At 35.7% G+C, this 19,955-nt stretch overlaps 1 protein-coding gene across 2 annotated transcripts; it reads right to left on the bottom strand.

Moving 5' to 3' along the window:
* Positions 1-2,736: 2,736 nt before the first annotated feature.
* Positions 2,737-19,258, bottom strand: LOC101213309. 2 transcript variants are annotated; one of them, XM_004149271.3, is made up of 20 exons: positions 18,785-19,258; positions 18,638-18,677; positions 18,309-18,557; positions 17,531-17,630; positions 17,373-17,447; positions 15,113-15,211; positions 14,730-14,846; positions 14,498-14,613; positions 14,115-14,214; positions 12,849-13,201; positions 12,162-12,492; positions 11,005-11,210; positions 10,708-10,926; positions 9,627-9,813; positions 8,792-9,042; positions 5,588-5,680; positions 5,406-5,507; positions 4,816-5,173; positions 3,968-4,105; positions 2,737-3,900 (listed from the first exon to the last, which is right to left on the bottom strand). In XM_004149271.3, exons 1-20 carry the CDS (start codon positions 18,999-19,001, stop codon positions 3,220-3,222), a joined length of 4,032 nt encoding a protein of 1,343 aa, XP_004149319.1. In that variant the 5' UTR covers positions 19,002-19,258; the 3' UTR covers positions 2,737-3,219. The 2 variants fall into 2 exon arrangements, with proteins under 2 accessions (XP_004149319.1, XP_031744424.1); XM_031888564.1 differs by lacking the exon at positions 18,785-19,258 and having other exon boundaries at positions 18,636-18,677.
* Between the last annotated feature and the right edge of the window lie 697 nt (positions 19,259-19,955).

The following is a 19,955-nucleotide window of genomic DNA, read 5'->3' as shown; positions in this document are numbered from 1 at the left end:
ATTAATTTTGTTGAATTCAATTTGTGATTTGATACATAAGCATGCAATATGCCCCCTTTTTTGTGAAATTAAAGCAATCTTGTTTGATTAATTTTCTTTCTAATTCTAGCATCAATTCCTTGGCATCATAATTAGACAGTCTATTATTTTCTCAAAATTCTTGGAAAAAAGTTCATGCCCTACCTTCTTCTTGTTGAACAATTAATGCATAAATGAAAGCAATTTCTCTAATGCATTTTTTTCCTCTTAATATGCAAAGAGACATGAATCTTGATCAATTTAATTTTGTTGGTTAAAGCAATTTAAATCTCTTTGACTATGAAGATCGAGTGTAATTATTATGACTGTTATTCTTGTACATTGACTCCTTCTTCTTCTTCTCATTAACTATCTCCCGTTTGTCGACCTCCTTCCCTTTTTCTCTTTTTGAGGTTGAGGATTGGTCATTTGCCTTATCCAGATAGTTGTTCCTTCTTGTTGAGGTTGTCTCCTAGTTGACTTCGTATTTAGATTCTTAGTTCTAACTGCAACCATCTCTTCCGTTGTTTCTGCTAAAGAAATCGCTTCAGAAAGAAAACGAAATGGTTGTAGCTTTACCTTTTCCTTGATACCGAACCAAAAGTCTCCCACAAATCTTGCAATTTGGTGCTGTTCATTTTCACTCAGATTTATTCTTGCACTTAGACGATGAAATTCTTCAATATAGTCAACTACTATCCGAGTACCCTAGCAACAATTTTTGTATAAGGTTTGTTCATAAATTGGAGGTAGGAAACGTGCCTTCAATAGCTTCTTCATTTTCACTCAAGAATGGATCGGTTGCTTCCCACACCTTTTCCTATCAATTTCCAGCTGATCCCACCATGTCGAGGCACCAACTCGAAGTTTCAAGGCAACCAAATGGACTTTCTTACGTTCAAGCGTATCCATGTAGTTAAAGAAGTTCTCAGTGTTCTTTATCCAATCCAAGAATGATTATATGTTTCGTTTGCCATCATACGTTGGGAGATCGATTTTTATCTTGTAGTCATATTCTTCTCTTTTGGCTTTGCCTCTTCTATTGTTTCGTCCTGTCCGCAATTCGTCATTGAAATTCCAGACATCTCCTTGCTCGTCACCACTCGAGGAGTCATCTTCTTGAATTTCTTATCATGCTTCTTGATCCTCTTGAAAATCATCGTCAAAGTGTTGTGGCAAGGTGTCAGGTCTTCTTCTATGGAAGCCTCGTGAATTGTTAAAATTTATGAGGTTTCCCCTTGCTCATCAGCCTCTTCTGTCACCAAAATGGTGATCGTTTAAAAATTTTGCTTCAATTCGCAGCGGCGTTGGTGGTTCTTCCACTCTCAAGCTCAATAAATCCACGCTTTCCATCAGTCTATCAAACTTGTTATGAAGATCTCTCAAGGATCCTTCGCTTCTTCTTGCACACGATCGTTCCTCGCGTTTGGGTTTATCACTCTCCGACCAGCCATCTATCCCAAAAGATCAGGGTTGCTCTGATACCACTTTGATATAATTCAAAGTTGGATATTTTTTTCCAAATGAAATATCTGCCTTCAAAGATTAAGAGATGATGTATTTAATAATGCTTTGTAAGTTTGTTACAAAGTAGTTTACAAGAAAATTGTTTATGAAACAATAAAGTATCTAATTGTTCTAACTATAGTTGTTTCCATTCTCTAACTAACTATAACTTTCTCTACCTTTATTCTTATTACATCACTTGTTGCTTAGTGCAACTCCCATCCAGGATAACACAACTGAGTTGTGGGCCTTTCAAACATTTCATCATGCTACTTCAGTTGACAACCACAAACAGTTTAATGAGTGGTTTTCATAAGGGTTAGTATTGATTAGATGAGCTCAAGTGATTATAACCAAACCATGTAAGACTCGTGTTCTGAATAGAATGATTGGTTTTAGAAAAATAAATGTGTTCTAGAGTAGACATTTTGAAGATCAAATTGCGTTAAAATTAAGCAACGCAATGAGAAAAGTAGACGCTCAGTAACGTGAGGAAATTAGGCTATGGAAGTTGGGAAATTTTCCTAACTTAATTAAACAATTCTTGTCTCTTTTCCCCACTAAGTATTAGTCAATCCGGTCTCAATACTCTTTTCTATCTTTATAATCTTTGAGCATTCAAGAAAATAAAAATAATCGAAATGACTCTAAATAAAAGGTTAGTTCGAGAGAAATTTATTAAAAATTCTTTATCCTATCAATCAACATGTACATGTACTTATAAATGTAAGTATGTACATACATACGTATGAATGTTAGTGATAATATATTTAATGTATTCCTCGTTTTTGTTGAGAGGATTTTCTTCTCTCCACTACCTTCATTCTTTCATCATGAATAGAGATTTCATGTCTCGTTTGTTGTAAGTAAGACTTTTAGTACTTCAATAGTATGGAAATTTCTCATATCCAATATCTGCAATGTAATTACTATTAAGAATTGTTAGTGAAATTGTATACTAAAAGAATTATATAAGTCACTACTATTATCTCAATTTTCTCATCTATGTAAAGTGCATAGAGAAGTTTTTGGCATGGGAGAAATTAATGAATTTTATTTTTAATTTCATTTGTCATAGCAATGTAAGAATACTTTCCCATCACAATTAATAATAATATAAAACTAAATGTAAAAATACAATTTTAGTTCATGAGATTAAAAATGGGTTATTTCCTTTCAAATTTCAAAATGAAGTCTTCAAAATGCGATCAGTAGTTCCAAATAGATATATGATATATTCACCATAACAATCAAAGAAGTTCATACAGGTATACTTTATAGACGACACATTCAAAAACAATACATAGCAACAACAATACAAAAACGTTCATAACAGGAAAAAATACTAAGAATTAGTATATTGAACATTGTAAAACAATGTCGACTCTCGAGATAAATTCTAGCTAACACTAAATTACACAATCACACCAGAAAAATTTTACAAATGGAACTGCATATATATTGAAATGTGTTCTAAGGCAATAAAGAACGAAAGAATATATGCAACTTTGTATGGCACAATAGGCGAGAGAGAATCTAACACATGAAGAATACATTACAACTTGTGGTTCGGAGAGGACTCGGCTGTTAGTTAGTACCCTCTTGGGAGTGAGGTGCGTTGGCGCTTCGGTCGAGAGGCGGCAACAACTGTTACCAAAATCAATCTCACCTTCTATACTCGACTATAGCTGGATTTCAGATTTGTGATACATTTGGAAGAGGGGTATTCTGAAGCTCAGGTACCTCGGATGGGGCCTCTGATGGTGGTGGTGCATCATTTGTGAAAGATGAAATCGGAACAGAGGAATTCTGAACTTCAGGCGACTCTAATATGGCCTCAGGATGTATGGTATCATTTACTGATGGTGTTGGTATTTGAGTCTCTACTGGTGGTGTTGTGTTGGAGGATGCTAATTGAATATCCGATGGCTCTGAACCATTTGAAGTTGTAGGACCATTTTCAGCTGGAGTAGTCGGAGACGTGTCAGTAGCTGTTGTTGAAGTTAGGGCATTACCACCTGCAGTCTGTTCATTTGGTTCCGATTGCGTTGATGTACCATCTGGAGGTGGTTGTGGATTAGCAGGTGGTGCCTCCAACATTAATTGCTTGGCTGGTTGTTGCAATGCACCTTGTGCTCCAGGAGTTGGCTTCTTTGGACCAAGAATGGAAGATGAAAGAGTTGGCATTCCAGGAGGAAGGATTTCAATTGGAGGTTTCTTCCCTGCATCTGCCAAGCTTGTGAGTTTTGGTTCCTCAAGTGATGCGAAAAATGCGGCTGTAGCATCGGTCTTTTCTGATGAAGTGTGCTCCATCTCCTTTTGTAGCATCTTGTTCCAAGACTCAACCAAGCTTTTCAATGTCGGTCGCCCATGAGCCTGGAAATTATATGAAAGTTAATACCCAAACAGAAGTACATATGCAGCACAAATAAAGATTACATACATGAGCATGAAGCACTGCTTCCGCAAGCATTCCTGTGTCTTGCCATGCTTTTTCCATGAGAGCATTGTCTCCTAAAACTGCTGCTGCAAATGCTGCTTCGCGTCCCGAGCCGACAGAGATCAAATTGTTTACCAATCCCTGTAGCATTTACATCTGTCATTTATCTTAAACAAAGCATTGAATATTATACATCTTGAGAAACATTAATAAATCAGCGCAACCGCTGTAGGCACGATGATCCAGTCTGCCACTTACACAAAAACAAAGAATATACAAAATTAGGCCGATTTGCTTATGTTTTCTTTTTGTTTTCCTTCACATATTTTCTAATATTTTGCTTCATTTTTTTATTCTACTCCAAGATAAGTTCATAAAATTCTAGCCAAGTTTTAGAGATGAAACAGGTAATTTTCGAAAAACAGCTCCAGTCAAAATTCATTAGCTAATGCCTAATTGTCTGATATTTTTTCCACTTTTTAAAGAAAGTTCAACCTTTCTAGCTCGGCTTGGCATGAATACCAATTACTGTGACCAAAAAATGAAGGGAAAAGGAATGCGACTGTAAATGTAATCTAAAGATCCCATATTTGCAATGATTGGTGACTGCTCGAGGCCATACTTATAAAGAGAAAACAAAGAAGCTGAAATGACATTTAAATGCAACAGGAAATTTAATGGTTAAGATAGAATCTACACAAAACAACAGTATGAGGTAAAAATTTGGATCAGATGAAATAACCTAGTTAAAGCATATACTGTCGAGCACAACATATTTTGTATAATAAAAACAATTACCAAGTTTTGAGCATAAATGAACTAAGGCAAGAAAAGTATTTTCCAGAACTTACACTTAGTCGTGTCAACTCTCCATGATTTGCTAATCGCAGGGCCAATCCTCTTATCTCATGACCCTGTAATGCACCTTTCAAGGAACCTGCAGCAGCTAACCTCTTTAGAGCCTCACGAGCAATATCAGCCTGTCCAGTAGCATCCGCAGCATCGATCAAATCCAAAAACTCTTTTGCAAATTTCACTATTCCTTGAAACGTTTCAACCATATCTTCCTTTTTAGTTGTTAAGCTAAGAATGTCATTCAAATCAAGCCCTGCATTATCTTGTCCCATGTCCCGGCTGTTGCTCATAGTAAGAAGACACTGAAGTGCTCTTTTCAAATCATTTCCTTGCATGGCCAGATCAAATTCCAATCTGAAATTTTCAAATAGAGATGGATTAAAAAGTAGTAGGACTAGAGTAATCAGATTGTTATACCACTGTCACTGTTTTGACACATTGACCTCATGTCAAATGAGTGACAGACTCCAGGCAATGGGTGATTAAGAAATATGTATAAAGGGGATTGGCAAGATGGCAACAAATGACAACATAGGCCTTTTAATTTTACATTAGGATACCATCTTTACTGCATGTATATGTTTACCTCTTAGATATTCCAGGTAGATGTAGGGCTTCCGCAGCATAGCCCATACCGAGCATAAATTGAGCTAAGTCATCATGATGTTCTCTACCAAGCCTACTTGCCCTGCAAGAAAAAGAAATATTTAGGACTTGAAACATTTTCTGCCATGACAAAATGAAAAACAGAGAGAAAAAAGTTAATACCATTTGACAGCACTGACTGCATCACCATAGGCAGCAAGACACCGACAACGAATACCAGGATGATTTAAGGATAAAGCATGTGCACTCATGTACCTGGCCGAAAAAGCTCAAGCAGCATAAGTCCAGATTCCCATTATTATAGTTAAAAACTCTTTTCTGACTCAAAATTCAAGAATCCTTCTGAGCATAAAAGAGATCGAAATTGGAAATGAAATGAAAAATGACGAGTGACTGTATCAACTCTATGCAGATTAGCATGATCAAAATCAGAAAGCTAGTGTGGTTTTTTAAATACTTCACAAGGAGACATGGTTAGATGAAATATTAAAAGAATTGGCTAGTGTGTTGATGAATGGTCTTTAAAAGGCAGAAAAGGCGCTCTTTTGAAGCTTGATCTGGAGAAAGCCTACGACAAGGTGGATTTATCTTTTCTTGATATGGCCATGAAACTCAAAGGCTTTGGTAAAAGATGGAGGAGATGGATTTGGGGCTGCTTGTCGACAACTAATTCCTCCATCATTGTCAATGGTAGGCCGAGAGGAAAGATTTTTGCTAAAAGGAGCATTCGTCAGAGTGATCCCCTTGCCCCTTTTCTCTTTACAATCGTGGGAGATGCTCTAAGCTGTCTTATTCACTACTGAAATGAAAAGGAGTTTAAAAGGCTTCCATTTAGAGAACTTGACAAATGATCTAACCCACCTTCAGTATACAAATGATTCTCATTTTTTTTCTTCTTGGGAGGATGGAAATTTGGAGACATGGTGGAAGGTGATCAATATCTTTCTCCTGGGAGCTGGTTTATCCCTTAACAAATCCAAAACGTCTTTGATCGATATTAACCTTAACAGTGATGACTTGACTCCTTATACTAATTCTCTGAGGTGCTCGGTTGAAAGTCTTCTCTTTAACTACATGGGGTTTTCTATTGGAGGGGGTTGTAATAGAAAAGAGATGTGGAACGCCCTTGAAGAGCGATTCATATATAAAATCGATAGGTGGAGGAATGTGTCCTTCTCTAAATGGGGTAGGTTAACTCTTGTGCAATTAGTACTCAATAGCCTTCCTTGTTATTTAGTCCCTTGCACAAGCTCCAGTTGGTGTTATCAATACATTGGAAAATATGATTTAGAAATTTTGTTTGGATAGGAAGGTCTACTAATTCGGTTGCCCAACTTGTCAATTGGGATTGTACTTCTCGCCCAATCTGTTATGGTGGCCTAGGGATTGGCTCGTTGAGGCAAAAGAACATTGCTCTTCCCACTAAATGGTTTTGGAGGTTTAGCAAGGAAGAAGCCTCTTTATGGAGGCGCTTAATTGTGGCCATTTACGGCCTAGAGGAGAATGAGTGGTCTACTAAAGATCCGAACCGAGAACAGTCTTACAGATTATGGGCCAGTATTTTGAAGCACAAGGAGACCTTCAAATTCTCAGCTTTCGTGTTGAGAAAAGGTACCAAAATCAGATTTGCAGAAGAATTTCCTACCTTGTTCTCCTTGTCATTGAACAAGGATGCTTTTGTAGCTGACTGTTGGTGTACTGTTACTCATTCGTAGAACTTGGGCCTTGCAGAAGAATTTCCTACCTTTTTCTCCTTGTTGTTGAACAAGGATGCTTTTGTGGCTGACTGTTGGTGTATTGTTACTCATTCGTAGAACTTGGGCCTTGCAGAAGAATTTCCTACCTTTTTCTCCTTGTTGTTGAACAAGGATGCTTTTGTGGCTGACTGTTGGTGTATTGTTACTCATTCGTAGAACTTGGGCCTTGCAGAAGAATTTCCTACCTTGTTCTCCTTGTTGTTGAACAAGGATGCTTTCGTGGCTGACTGTTGGTGTATTGTTACTCATTCGTGGAACTTAAGCCTTAGAAGAAATGCGCTCAATAACGAGCTTGACAATGTGGCCCCAATACTGGAAATTCCTCATTCTTTAGACCCCTTGTATGATGGTGATAGTCTTAAATGGACTCCTAACGTTAATGGCAGCTTTAGTACGAAGTCTACTTTCCTTAATTTAACCAAGAGATCCCCCTCCATTGTTGATCCTTTGATTCGTCACATATGGAAGACTAAAATTCCAAAAAAGGTGAAAATTTTCTTATAGTCTCCCGCCTATGGAAGTCTTAACACTCATAAGAAACTTACTATGCTCAGCCCTTCGATGTGTTGCCTTTGTTTCAAAGAAGAGGAGACCTTGGACCACTTATTTTTGCCCTGTATCTTTCCTAGGAGAGCTTGGAACACTTTGTTTAGAATTTTTTCTTTGGAGCTTTGTCTTCCTAGTAAGGTTGATAGTTGGTTAATTGAAGGGCTCAACATTAGAGGTTATAACCCGAAAAGGAAACATCTTACAGAAATGTGCAACTTGCCCGGTCCCTTTTGTGGTGCATTTGGAAAGGAAGGAATAGTAACGTTTTTTAAGAGAGCTAAAATTCTTTTGATTCTTTTTTGACTGGGTTGCAACACACAGCTTCTTGGTGGAGTACGAATTACACCAAACACTTTTGTAATTATAGCCTTTCTATGATATTCAACAATTGAAAGATCATCATTCTTTTAGTTTCTTTTGGGGAAGGCCCTCTTGTCCCTTGCCCTTAGGTTGTTCTCTTTTGTTATATGAATATACATGTTTCTTATAAAAAAGACATGCAGAGAGACTGATAGATACAAGCAAATTTTTGTGCTAATTTCCTGTTGATTGAACTGCTTGCACATTTTTTTTTAAAACGGGGACAAACCTCTTTATTAATAATAAATGAGACTAATGCTCAAAGTACAATAGTAATATACTAAGAGCAAAATAAGAAAAAGACAAAGTTTTCCAAACAAACTAAACAGAGATGAACCCAGACAAAACATATGGAAAAACGACCAATAAATGATCACAAAGTTGAAAGAACCAAAGTAACAAAGAGTTGAGACACTAGTAAAGATCTTAATACAAAGAAAATATAAACACTTTGATTAAAAGCGCCCACTTCAGACTGAAACTTTGAATACCACATTCTTCAATTTGAAAGGAGAAGTAGTAAAATCATGCACATTAGCGATTAGTTAAGCCATCACGTTGGCATACTGAACCATCTCTAACATTTGTGCTGAAAACTTCAACATTTGTGCTTTGTTTTGGGAGGAACGATAGTTATGTCCTTTAAATTCATATATATATATATATAAAAAAATAGATATATATTACAAGATTCAAGTACCTGTCAATTAACCATAGAACTCCATCTCTAACACCAACCACGACTAGAGGTCCTACAGGTCGTTTCTGCTCAGCTGGGAAACGAGTAACTGCCACTGACACTCCACCACCGCCAACTGCTATCTCATTTGCTTTTCTTTCTTCAAAATCTTTTTGCATCATTGAATCATCTGCATCTGCTTTCGACTGTTTGGGTAATGATAAAAATGGTGGTACAGAAGGAGCTTGCTGATATGATGCTAATCGCACCACCTGAAATAGTATGATAAAATTAAAGATTAGAAAGAAATTAGCATAACTCATATTGGTTCAAAAACTATAAACAGTAAATATACCAAATATTTAGCCAGAGAAACACTATTTTGAATAAAGAGTATTTTTTTACACACTATTTTGAATGAAGGGTAGGTATTGAACATACATTCAACATGGAACTACTTTCTTAGTGTGATTTTTCTTATTATTATTCATAAATTTTACTTTGTTAGGAGCCTAGGACATGCCAAAACAAAACATTGGATGGTTAGTAGAACAATATATTGGATGGTGAGTAGACAATACAACTATTTAAAAAAGTGGATTTAGGAACTACTGTCCAATCGGGAAACCAAATGTCATCATTATTTTTTTAAGAGGTGTTCAGTCACTATTAGAAATTTTAAATGGTTAAATTTCACAATGGAAGAAACTTTCCCCATCAGGATCTGCAAATATTCTAAAGTCAATTGGAAAGGGTCTTCCCTTATTGGTCAAGGATGCGCACAACAGGAAATCAGATAACATTTCTAATATTATGACCACAGACACACATATAAAGAAAAGGAATAAGATTTTACCTGAAGCATTGGGGGTCTTAACGTTATCCTTTCTTGGGTAGCAGTTTGAGGACCATCTACAGTGATAAGAGCTAACTCCCCATGCTCAGCAATGGCTTTTGCTTGTGCATCTTTCAACTTCATCTCTTCCTTCATCCTTCTCGTTTCAATGTCAATAGGTGCAACTCCACAATCCACAAAAACACATCTAGAACATACAGCAGAACAAAGTAGCATAAGCTCTAGTAGTATTTCATTTAAGTTTAAATTTCAAATTTCTATCATTTCTTTTAAAAGAAAACAAAATTTTTCATTGCTAAAATGAAAAGAGACTAATGTTAAAAATATACACAATACCAAAAAGCATAGAAGAGTAGTTAATAGAGATAATACAAAGCTTAAACAGAGAAAATAAAAACTTCTAAATACAAGCAAATCTTTTGAACAGAATAATTAGCATAAGGTTTTGATGAAGAACACCAAGACGAGCAGAACCCAATAAGATCCATCTATCGAAATGGAATGCCTTGAAAAATCTATCAAATGCAATGTGAAATACAATTTAGAAGACAACATTTAGAACTAACAATAATTTATAAGATATCAAAGAATATGAATTACCTTGAATGACAAGGATGAATGAGAAAAGCTACTTATACTTATACAAGCAAAAAAAAGGGACCACAAATTTTACTTATACTTATACAAGCAACAAAGTGGTTCCAAATAGATCTCGCAAATTAACATCTCCAAATAAGGTGATCTAAATCTTCTTCCACCTCAACAAAGAATGAATTATGGATACCAAGTACCTTGATTTGATGTGAGTGACATGCTAATGCTCAACTGTAATTTGGAAAACTCATGAATTTGAATACAGAAACGAAAACAAAACAAACACATTATAAGATCGAACTTCAGAACAAACACATTACAAGATTGAACTTCAGAAACAAACACATTACAAGATTGAACTCCAAAATTGAAGAAGACACGTCTCTCCCATTATTTGAGAGGAAAACAGAATTCATGAGGAAGATGATGAATGTTAAGCCAGGAATACAACCAGAAGTTACAAAAACAAGGGGGAAATATAACTTACTCTATGGTAGTTGGAGTAGCCACAAAAAGTTGTCTACGGTGCCAAACGGCTCCAGTAGCATGTGGAATTGCTACATCTCCCAAGTATCTATATTGAGGCCGAAGAGAAGATATGACAATGTAATGTTGGTATGCAAAAGCACAATATTCAACAGTTTGGTCCCATGCAGTCCATTCTGGCTGGGGCAGAAGCCCGCCAACAGGCTGAAAAGTTTCCCAGCTGCAAGAGATACATCAGCCAGAGTGAATAAAAGGGGGAAATAGAACTGGAGAGATGGGGGTAACGTTAAATTGTCACCTGTACAATTGGAAGTTTGGTGGTGTTGTCTCAGCAGAAGATTTAAGTGATGAAAAACCATCGTCAAAACTTGTAAAGGAAGAAACACCACTGTTGCCAAATCCTGATAAAGGCATTGTTGAAATTGCTGTGGCAGCAACAGGACTAATTCTCCTAGATGTTCGATATGCAACGCCAAGTAGAGCCCCGCCATGCAAACCAACAACCTAAAAACGTTATTTTAGCAATTACATTTTCTCCCCATACTGTATAATGATGTAAAGTAAATAAGACTTGAGAAAAATAATATGAAAAGTGCAATGACTAGCTAATCTTATTGAAGCTTGGCACTGCATGAGATGAATGCAGTAGAATATCCAACGACTGAAAAATAATGCATATTTAACAAATAGCTAAACATTAGACATAAATAATGCTAAAGAGCTCCATAAGCATTCAGCCATATATGGGCACTGGGCGGGGCAATATTATTTCTGTTTTCTTATTTTCAAAAAAAACCAACCAAATATCTAACATATCAATTCCCCAATATATAAATATAGATAATAATATGACAATTAAAGCTCGAGCGAACAGTAGCCTGAATCAAACTATATATAACCCTACTTTCTCACAACACAGTAACATACGTAATTCTAGGATTTATCCTTCAGGCTTATACAATCTCAATGGACTTTCCTCTCTTTTTCATAAACCAATATGGCCTCAAAAAGAATTCCTCATCACCAACTTCTTTGTTTTCACTTTCAATGCTTAATCTACACCTAGGTTTCCCTTAATGTGGCAATCTCACCTGGAGTGTCGAGGAATTTTAGGAGGCAACAATTTGTTGGAGAATAGTTAAATTAGCATCAAATCATAAACAGATAGTTCTCATTTACTTTAAAATTTAAAAGGTAAGAGCATACTTTTTCATAAAAAATAAAACCAAAAGAAAAAAGAAAATGAAAATGAAAAAAAAAAAGAGTGCACTAGGTCAAAAGGAGTCGGTTAATATTCATTTCTCATTCCATGGTATTAGACCTTGTAAAATTGAACTAGTCTATTAAATCATGGACGGCATTTGCCATCACATTGAACTAGAAGTACATTCTACCATTGTCCCAAAAGAAAGTATAAGAAGGAAACAAAAATGGCGAGATCAAAAGGCCAAATACCGGTTCACTGCGGCTACCTATGGACCTCATCAATATGTTTGATGTCCCATCATCGAGCAAAATACGAACTTGAACACTGGCCGAGGAAGCAGCAGAAGCAGCTGCTGCAGCCGCTTGTGCTGCTGCTGCTGCAGCCTCCTTTGCTCTTCTTGATGATCCCCCCTTAGGAATTGTAGGAAATCTAGGAGGTATAGCAGATTCCAGTAATGCAAACCTGTCTCGACATGTATCCCAAGCCAAAAGCCTTGCACTTCCGGAATCAACAATGGACCAGTCACTTACTTTGTATATGGAAAAGTACGGAATATCAGGCCAAATTATAGCAAGGTACCTGCATCAAATGAATTACAACTTTGGAATGAAATTACCACCTTTAGCCAGATTCTTGTATTCGTCTACTAGAAATTAATGAAGGCAAGAATAGCACTATAAAGAAAAAACAAAGCTGTCAAGTCCTAGAGCACAATTTTCAAACAAAAAAAACACCCACGTATTGATTGATTATTGCAAGAGATGCTGAAATCAATAATAGATCCTTATGCAAAAACTTGAAAGAAATACAGATCAAACTTAACAATCCAAAATGAAAATTCTGATGACCCCTCTTTTATTAATATGGATGCATAACCAAATGTCATAATCCACTTTACACGGAAATATTCAAAGAAGAATATGGGGCCAACTTACTTTCCGGAACTGCTAATGGAAAGAACTGAATATGCATCATGTGGAACAGGAGTGCTGATGTGTTTCTTGACCTGCTTGACTTGTAGCAGCTCATCTCCCTTTAACCTTCCTCCTTCAGATAAGGATCCATTATTTCCCAAAGATGGATTTGTTGTGTGAGACAATTGAAAATTTAGCAACTTTAGTTCCCTTTCAACGATATAAACAGCAGAATGCTCTCGTCCGCCTGATGGAGTTGGAAGAGGAGCTACTGCTGGAAGAGATCTAGCATCAAGTTCACTGATGATAACACCAATATTGGTTCCAGTAGCAACAAGATGAGGTTGTAACGGATGAGCAATCATACAGTAAACCTACAACATGAGACTGATGAGCAGTCATACAATAAACCAGCAACATGATTGTTAAGGTGGCTGTTTGATAATTCATGTTGTTTAATTTTTCTTATAGAAAAGAAAAGGAATTCACTGGGGTAGAATGAATAGCATGTACAATTTGTCTTCCTTATACAAAGGCCAACCGAGTCTCATTTGTGATAGCAGGGAGCACTTTTCTAATTCTTTCAGTTAGGAACTTCCCAATTTTCTAGTAAAGAGAACAAACGAAACTAAATGGTCTACAATCTCCCACCTGTCATATGTGTTTCATTTGTTCTCTTGTTGATCATGCCCTTTCCAACAACAGAAAAAAAAAACTTTGATTTTACCTAAAACAATTTGGTTTTGATGGTGTTTCAATCATTTTCAGAAACTGAGCATGGAAGCCACCGGGGCTGGAGATTTGAGATTTTACAAGTCAGAAACGGCACAAATTACTAAAGTTGATTGGTCTTTCTTAAATGCAGATATGGAGCAAATGGATATACAAATTTCTCTTTTTGAAAATGTAGAGTTTACTGCCTCGTCTTGGACTGCCTAACACAATTCTTTCTATAATAGAGTGTCCTCATTAAATTAGATTGGAGGTTTTCCTTGTCAACCCTCTCAATTAAGCTGAAAGACCCCACATCCCCAAAGCCTATTGGTTGTGTTCTTTTGGAGAATATATTTTCCATCTTTCCCCAAATAAATAAATAACAAAACAAAAAATAAAAATAAAAAGCAACAAAATAATTTTTAAAAAATGCAAGAACACCAAGGAGTAGCCGAGTAGGTAAAAAAATCCCCACAAAACAACAAAAAATAGGTTGAATGTTTATAGAAGCCAAAACAAAACACACTCATTAAGAAATAGTTACAAAATTCACGCTTGTGGTAAAAGACGTACCCTAACTTTCTTGTTTGGAGCAAGTACTTGAGGAGGGACAAGGGAGGAAAGTTCACAAAGCGGTCTTGTGAGAGCTGAGTATGTGGGATGCTCGATAGCCCTGAAAAAAACTAATCTATCAGAGCCTTGATTTTATTTATTTTATTTTTTATTTCTTTTATAAGAAACACAACTTTCATGATTAAAAACCTATAAAAGCCTTGATGTAATAAGAAGCTGAAAAAACAGAACTAAAATTAAATAACCTAGGAAATAGGTGGGAGCTGATATCATAAGCTTAGCAATTACCACTCTTTATTTCCCAAAAAAGATGGAAATGCTCAACATTCTTAGATGACATAATCTATTAATAAAATGAGAAGTAATAATAAAAAAAGTCATACCATATGTGGGAATCTTTAACACAAGTAAGAATATCAAGGTTTGGAGCTCGAGGATGGCACCAAGATGCAACACTATGACAGGCCAATTTTGGAACAGGTTTAATGCGACGCAGTTCCTGAGAAGAAAAGATTATATGGGATATCATACAATATTCAAGAAGACTTCCAAGAAGGTCCATATGTTAAGCGCTCCAACATTGTAAAATGTAATGCACCATAGATATGCAAATACCTTAAAAGAGATAGTATCCCAAATAGCAAGTGTTTTGTCCGCACCAATAGTGATAAGCTGTGGAGCGCCTCCAATCACTCTGGAAAGTTCAACAGCTACTACCCCACCATCATGTGCCTATCAAGAATGCAATAGATCTTATCATTAACCAAGTTCATTAATCTTTATGGAGCACAGATAAATATACTTATCATGGAAGGACACGTGAATGCTTTAAGTATACAACTTCTATGAAATAACCACATAGAAGAATATAAGATCAAGATGAAAAAATGGACAACAAAAAGTTTTGTGAAGAAGCCATAACCGTAAAACATATAAACATAATAACTAATAAACCAACAAATAAAGTAGTAATAGAAATGGAGGGTCAGAGGACAAACTTTTAAGCTTAGTTTTGGTACAAGTTCTCGTGAATCTTGGCTGTTGTCTGCACTCCATAGTACAAGTAAGCCATCACTAGCGCCAGATACCAAAAGTGCCTGGCAATCAAATTCACAAATACAATATGATAATAAATCCAAAATGAAAAGTAGGGAAAGCATCAATAAGAAAAAAATGGAGATCAAGACAGTGCAAACAAGATTGTTAACTCATGAAATAAAACACGTATCGAAAATAAAATTTAGCGTTTTGTTTACTGTAAGATATCGTGTATTATAAGTTTCAATTGGGTAAATAACATTAAAATATAAATGAAACTAGTAAAGCCTAAAATAAAGAAATGAATAATCAAATATTAAGCAACTCCAAAATAAGTATCAGAACATTAACTAACTTCAGAGTTCAAAATACTTGGAAAAGAAAACAACAATTAACTTCAAAAATAAAAATGAAAATTCATTTGGGTTTTCAAAAAGCCGTTCATTTTTCTGTTCGGCCATCACTTGTGAGCTTGGAAATTTGCTGAAAACCCAACAAGTGGAAATCAATATTAGTTAGGAAGGAAAAAACATTGAAGGGGTTTAAACACAGTACCTCCTTGACCTCCTACTCCAATATCATGTTAAATCACCGATTAAATCAAAACCATGCATTGATGAATAATGGTAAACTTAGATATTATATGAACACCCTAGAACCCCCTCACTTATGGGCTTGAAATATGTAGAAGACTCGACAAGTGGAAATCAATATTAATTGGGAAGAAAATAACATTGCAGGAGTTTGAACACAAGACCTTTTGGCTCTTTTGCTCAGGTGCCAAGTTAAATTAATGACTAACCCAAAAGCTTAAGCTTGATAACAAATTACATAATCAACGATTTAACACAGATATGTGGGCAACCATGTGGATCATGCATAATCACTTGCCACTTTTTGGGAAGAGACATATCTTTTCATTGAAGAGATGAAAAGAGAAACTTTATACAAAACTCGAAAAAGTGAGAAAGAAAGATACCGCAAACCAAAACCTACGAAAAGCTTCAAAACCTAACAATATTTTGGTTTAGGGTATTCCAAAACTCCAAAAGTAGCCACTTACCACTTTTTGACATACAGGGATATTATATATATATATATTGCTTCAAAACCTAATATATATATTGCTTTAGCAAATATTGAAGGAAACTATTGTTGACTCGCCATCACCATTAGTCCTTGTTATGAGGCCAATAATATGGCTAAATAATAGTGTTAGCCAAACAAAGCTTGGAATGCCCTCCCTTCAACTAATTGATTGCCCTCATCCCAAAGCTCAAGCGAAAATCATTTGATCCAATGGAATCTTCTCCCTCCTCTTGAGAGTTTGGTTTTAAAGGAATTCCATAATTGTTCATGGTCAACAAATGAACAGGGATGTCTTTTGGGATTTGGCTATTCTTTTTACTTCTACTCGGTCTTCTACTCCACAAGAAATTTGTAACTATAACTTAGCTCAGATTTACACTAGTTAGGACTTTTTCTTTGTAACCCATTGATGTGCTTGGATATCTCATCTCTCCCTCCTTTTGTAACTTCTTTGATAGTGGAAATGATGTGTCTTTCTTGTTAGTGTGTGTGTGGCTGAACGAGATCACAGCACATACTCATCAAAGTACCAATAAGAACTTTCCGCGAGAAAGGCAAACCCATCATTGTTCAATCATCTTCATCAAAGTCCTCACATTTATAATCCAAACTTCACTCCCTCAAACTTACATGGCATCTCCAATTTTAACAACTTTTCCCTATGATGATGTTTTGTTGTTTTTTTTTTTTTTAGCTCCCCATGATGATTCTTAATTGGAAAAGAAATGTAAAAAAATGTAGATTAAACTGAAATTGATTTTTTTTGTAAGGAACACTTTCATTGATTTATGAAATAATCTAAAGGATGTACAAAAGGTCGCTATCAAAAGAAGTCCAAAAGGTGTGACTAATTAGCAACAAGAAAATCTAAGTTATGGTCTTTGAGAGGTTGATAATCCTTACACACACAAAAAAGAAAAGACAACAAAAATAGAAGATTAAAGGATGTCCTTTGTTGTCTTCATTCTGTTTTTGAAAATGTGATCATTCCTCTCTTCCAAAAATGTTATTTACTTAATTGACGACTACATTACCTCATTAGATAAAAATGAGACAGGCAGTTCCTATTAAATTACTTGAACTGAGTCAATGTATACTAAATTACAGCCAGATCACATTTTATGGAGTTACCTCACCCGAGGAAGCCATGAAGGTCATCAAACATGAAATTGATCCTTTGTGACCTCCAGTATATCTGCGTACCAGCTGCAAGAAAATGTGAAATTATAAAATAAGAATGAGATTTTGATAATGCTATCAAACTTGATCAGTAGGTAAATTTCTCAAACCTTCCAGGTTAACATTGAAAGAACCCTTATAACACCATCTGATCCACCAAAGGCGACAAGAGGACCATCTCCTCCCGAAGATCTAGAAAGGAACTCCATGCTGCAACATGAATGATAGCAGGAATTTAGAAAAGAAAAGGAAAAAGGAAGACAAACAGTTTAGTGATCCAAGACCGCTAACCACAAACAAAAAAAAAAAAACTGATAGCAGCCTAAATAATACAATTAAATACATTTGTCATGTTCCAGTAGATGGAAATTGAGGGTCTTTATTAGAAATCTTAACTTTGAAAGATTTGCATTGCAAAAAGGAAATGGAAATTTTCGTAAATTTTGGAAACATTTGAATGGCAAAAAGAAAACAACTGAGAATTGGATAAAGTAAAATGAAGTCTACATAGCAATAGAAGTGTTAGTTTACCACAAGAATTAGGCCTAATGATAAGAAGATCGTTGACAAATGGAAACAACTGCTTTCCTTGAGGAAAAATAAAAGAAAACAAAGGCACACGAAAATCAAGCCCACGAGAACCCCACTAAAGAAAGGGACTCCACCGAAGTAAAAATATTGCCCGAAGGGTAACAAAAAAAGGCTTCATTAAGGACCAAACATCACCAGTACGTCTCTGCACCTCTAAAAACTCCCTTATTTCTCTCCCTCTCCAAATAAATTCTCTTAATTCTCTTGTTTCAAAACTGAATTCAAGATTGCTTTCAATCAAAACACATTAATTCTACAAATACTCTATCAAGGTATCAAACTGGGTAACAAACTTACCAGAGAAGAGATTTATTGTCAAGATCCTGCTTCGGTACATCACGACCACGCATCGTCACCAAATCCAAGAATATGGCTTTATTTTCACAACAGATAACTAGAAAATGCCTCCCTTTTGTGGAAGGGGCAGGGGTACTCAAAGCTGATGTGACTTGGTTGACAGCTGAAGGAGCTTCGGCAGCTGCAGAACGGTTCCGCCAAAGTTGCCAAAAGCGTACATCATCGTCATAGAAGTTCACCTGTTTGACGCTGCGTTAAAAAATGCATCCCATTAGACAGATTTCAAACCAACGGAAACGAAGAAAAACGGGAAGATGCCAGACTCACACCTTCCTCCTCGTATAGCTTCAGCCGGCTTCCCCTTCGAATCTAACAATCACGTTCAAGATACACAAATCAGCAGAAATTTTTCAGAGTAACATCCCGAACATAATTAAAAACGAAAAAATTAAGAAGAAAATCACAACGGATCGAACCCAAATCTCCCTCGGCTAGCTTCTCCAACTTGGCACCAACAAGACGCCTCTGATCAATTCCGCCTGCTTTGAGCTCGTAAATGACCTGCCGATGCTCCCAATTCCATACAGAGACGTGATCCGAGGCATCGGCGGTAACAAGCCATGGATGGGTCGGATGCATCTGTATCTTCACGATCTTCTCACTCGAAGGCCGAAATGCTCTAAGCCTCAACATTTTTCTTTCCTTTCTTTAGTTCAGTAGGAGCGGATCCTGCTTCAATTCCACTGGAAACTGAATATAGAAATAGAAATTACATAACAATGCTTACTAAAAGCAGCACTCAACTTCAAAGTTGCAGTCTGGATCTTGTGATTCTCGCCGGAGATGGAATTTATCGGATCGGTGAAGGGATTTATTGAAGTCCGGCGTTGGCTTTCCGCTCACAAGATGAGCAACCGTAGGCCGTGGCGAAGAAAGACGAGTTATTTAGGAGACTAAAAGAGTTTTAGGATGGTTTTTTAAAATATTTACATTTTCTTTTTACTTTTAAATAAAGCAAAATGAACGACAATATTTATAACGATAGACCCGATACTAGTTTATTTTCTAATATGATGTTCGACATGTTTATTTTGTAAGAATACTTATGTAAATGTACTTTTATATCGATTTTCATTTCATGTTAGTATGTATTTCGCTCTTGTATTTTAAAAACAATAAACAAAAACATGTTTATTTATATTTTCTATTTATTGAATAGAAACGTCAATTTGATTGATAACTATCTCTTTTTTTCATTTGTTTAGTTTTCCTTTTATAATAGTATAATGGTGCATTCTTTAATAATATATATAAGTGACATTTTCAAAAATAGCAAAATAAATTAAAATATTTACAAATTTTAGATTCTGTCAATGATAGAAACTGTCAGTGATACTTATATCATTGTCTATCGATATCACTTATATAAGTATATCAATGTCTATCAATATTTATTATTGATAGAATCTGAATATTTTATATATGTTATAAATATCTTGTCAAATTTATCATCTTTTACGATTCCTCATATTTATATTTGATGTACAACTAAATATAATAATAAAGTTGTATTTATTCTTTGCCCAGTTTTAATGGACAATGTCATCTCTCACTGGTTATCTTAAACAATCTCATCTCATATCTAAC

This window comes from Cucumis sativus, chromosome 7 (assembly GCF_000004075.3).
Source record: "Cucumis sativus cultivar 9930 chromosome 7, Cucumber_9930_V3, whole genome shotgun sequence".
In the NCBI taxonomy this organism is placed as follows: Eukaryota; Viridiplantae; Streptophyta; class Magnoliopsida; order Cucurbitales; family Cucurbitaceae; genus Cucumis; species Cucumis sativus.
Note: the sequence above shows the minus strand (reverse complement) of the source record. Positions and strands in the feature narration are given on the sequence as shown.

Bases quoted from the DNA above. Each gene is read 5' to 3' on its own strand.
- LOC101213309 (XM_004149271.3), bottom strand. From the start codon at position 19,001: ATGTTGAGGCTTAGAGCATTTCGGCCTTCGAGTGAGAAGATCGTGAAG. The intron at 17,448-17,530 runs GTTTGAGAAATT...ATTTTCTTGCAG, and splicing joins TTTCAATGTTAACCTGGAAG to CTGGTACGCAGATATACTGG. The intron at 15,212-17,372 runs GTAACTCCATAA...TTTGATTGCCAG, and splicing joins TCATGGCTTCCTCGGGTGAG to GCACTTTTGGTATCTGGCGC.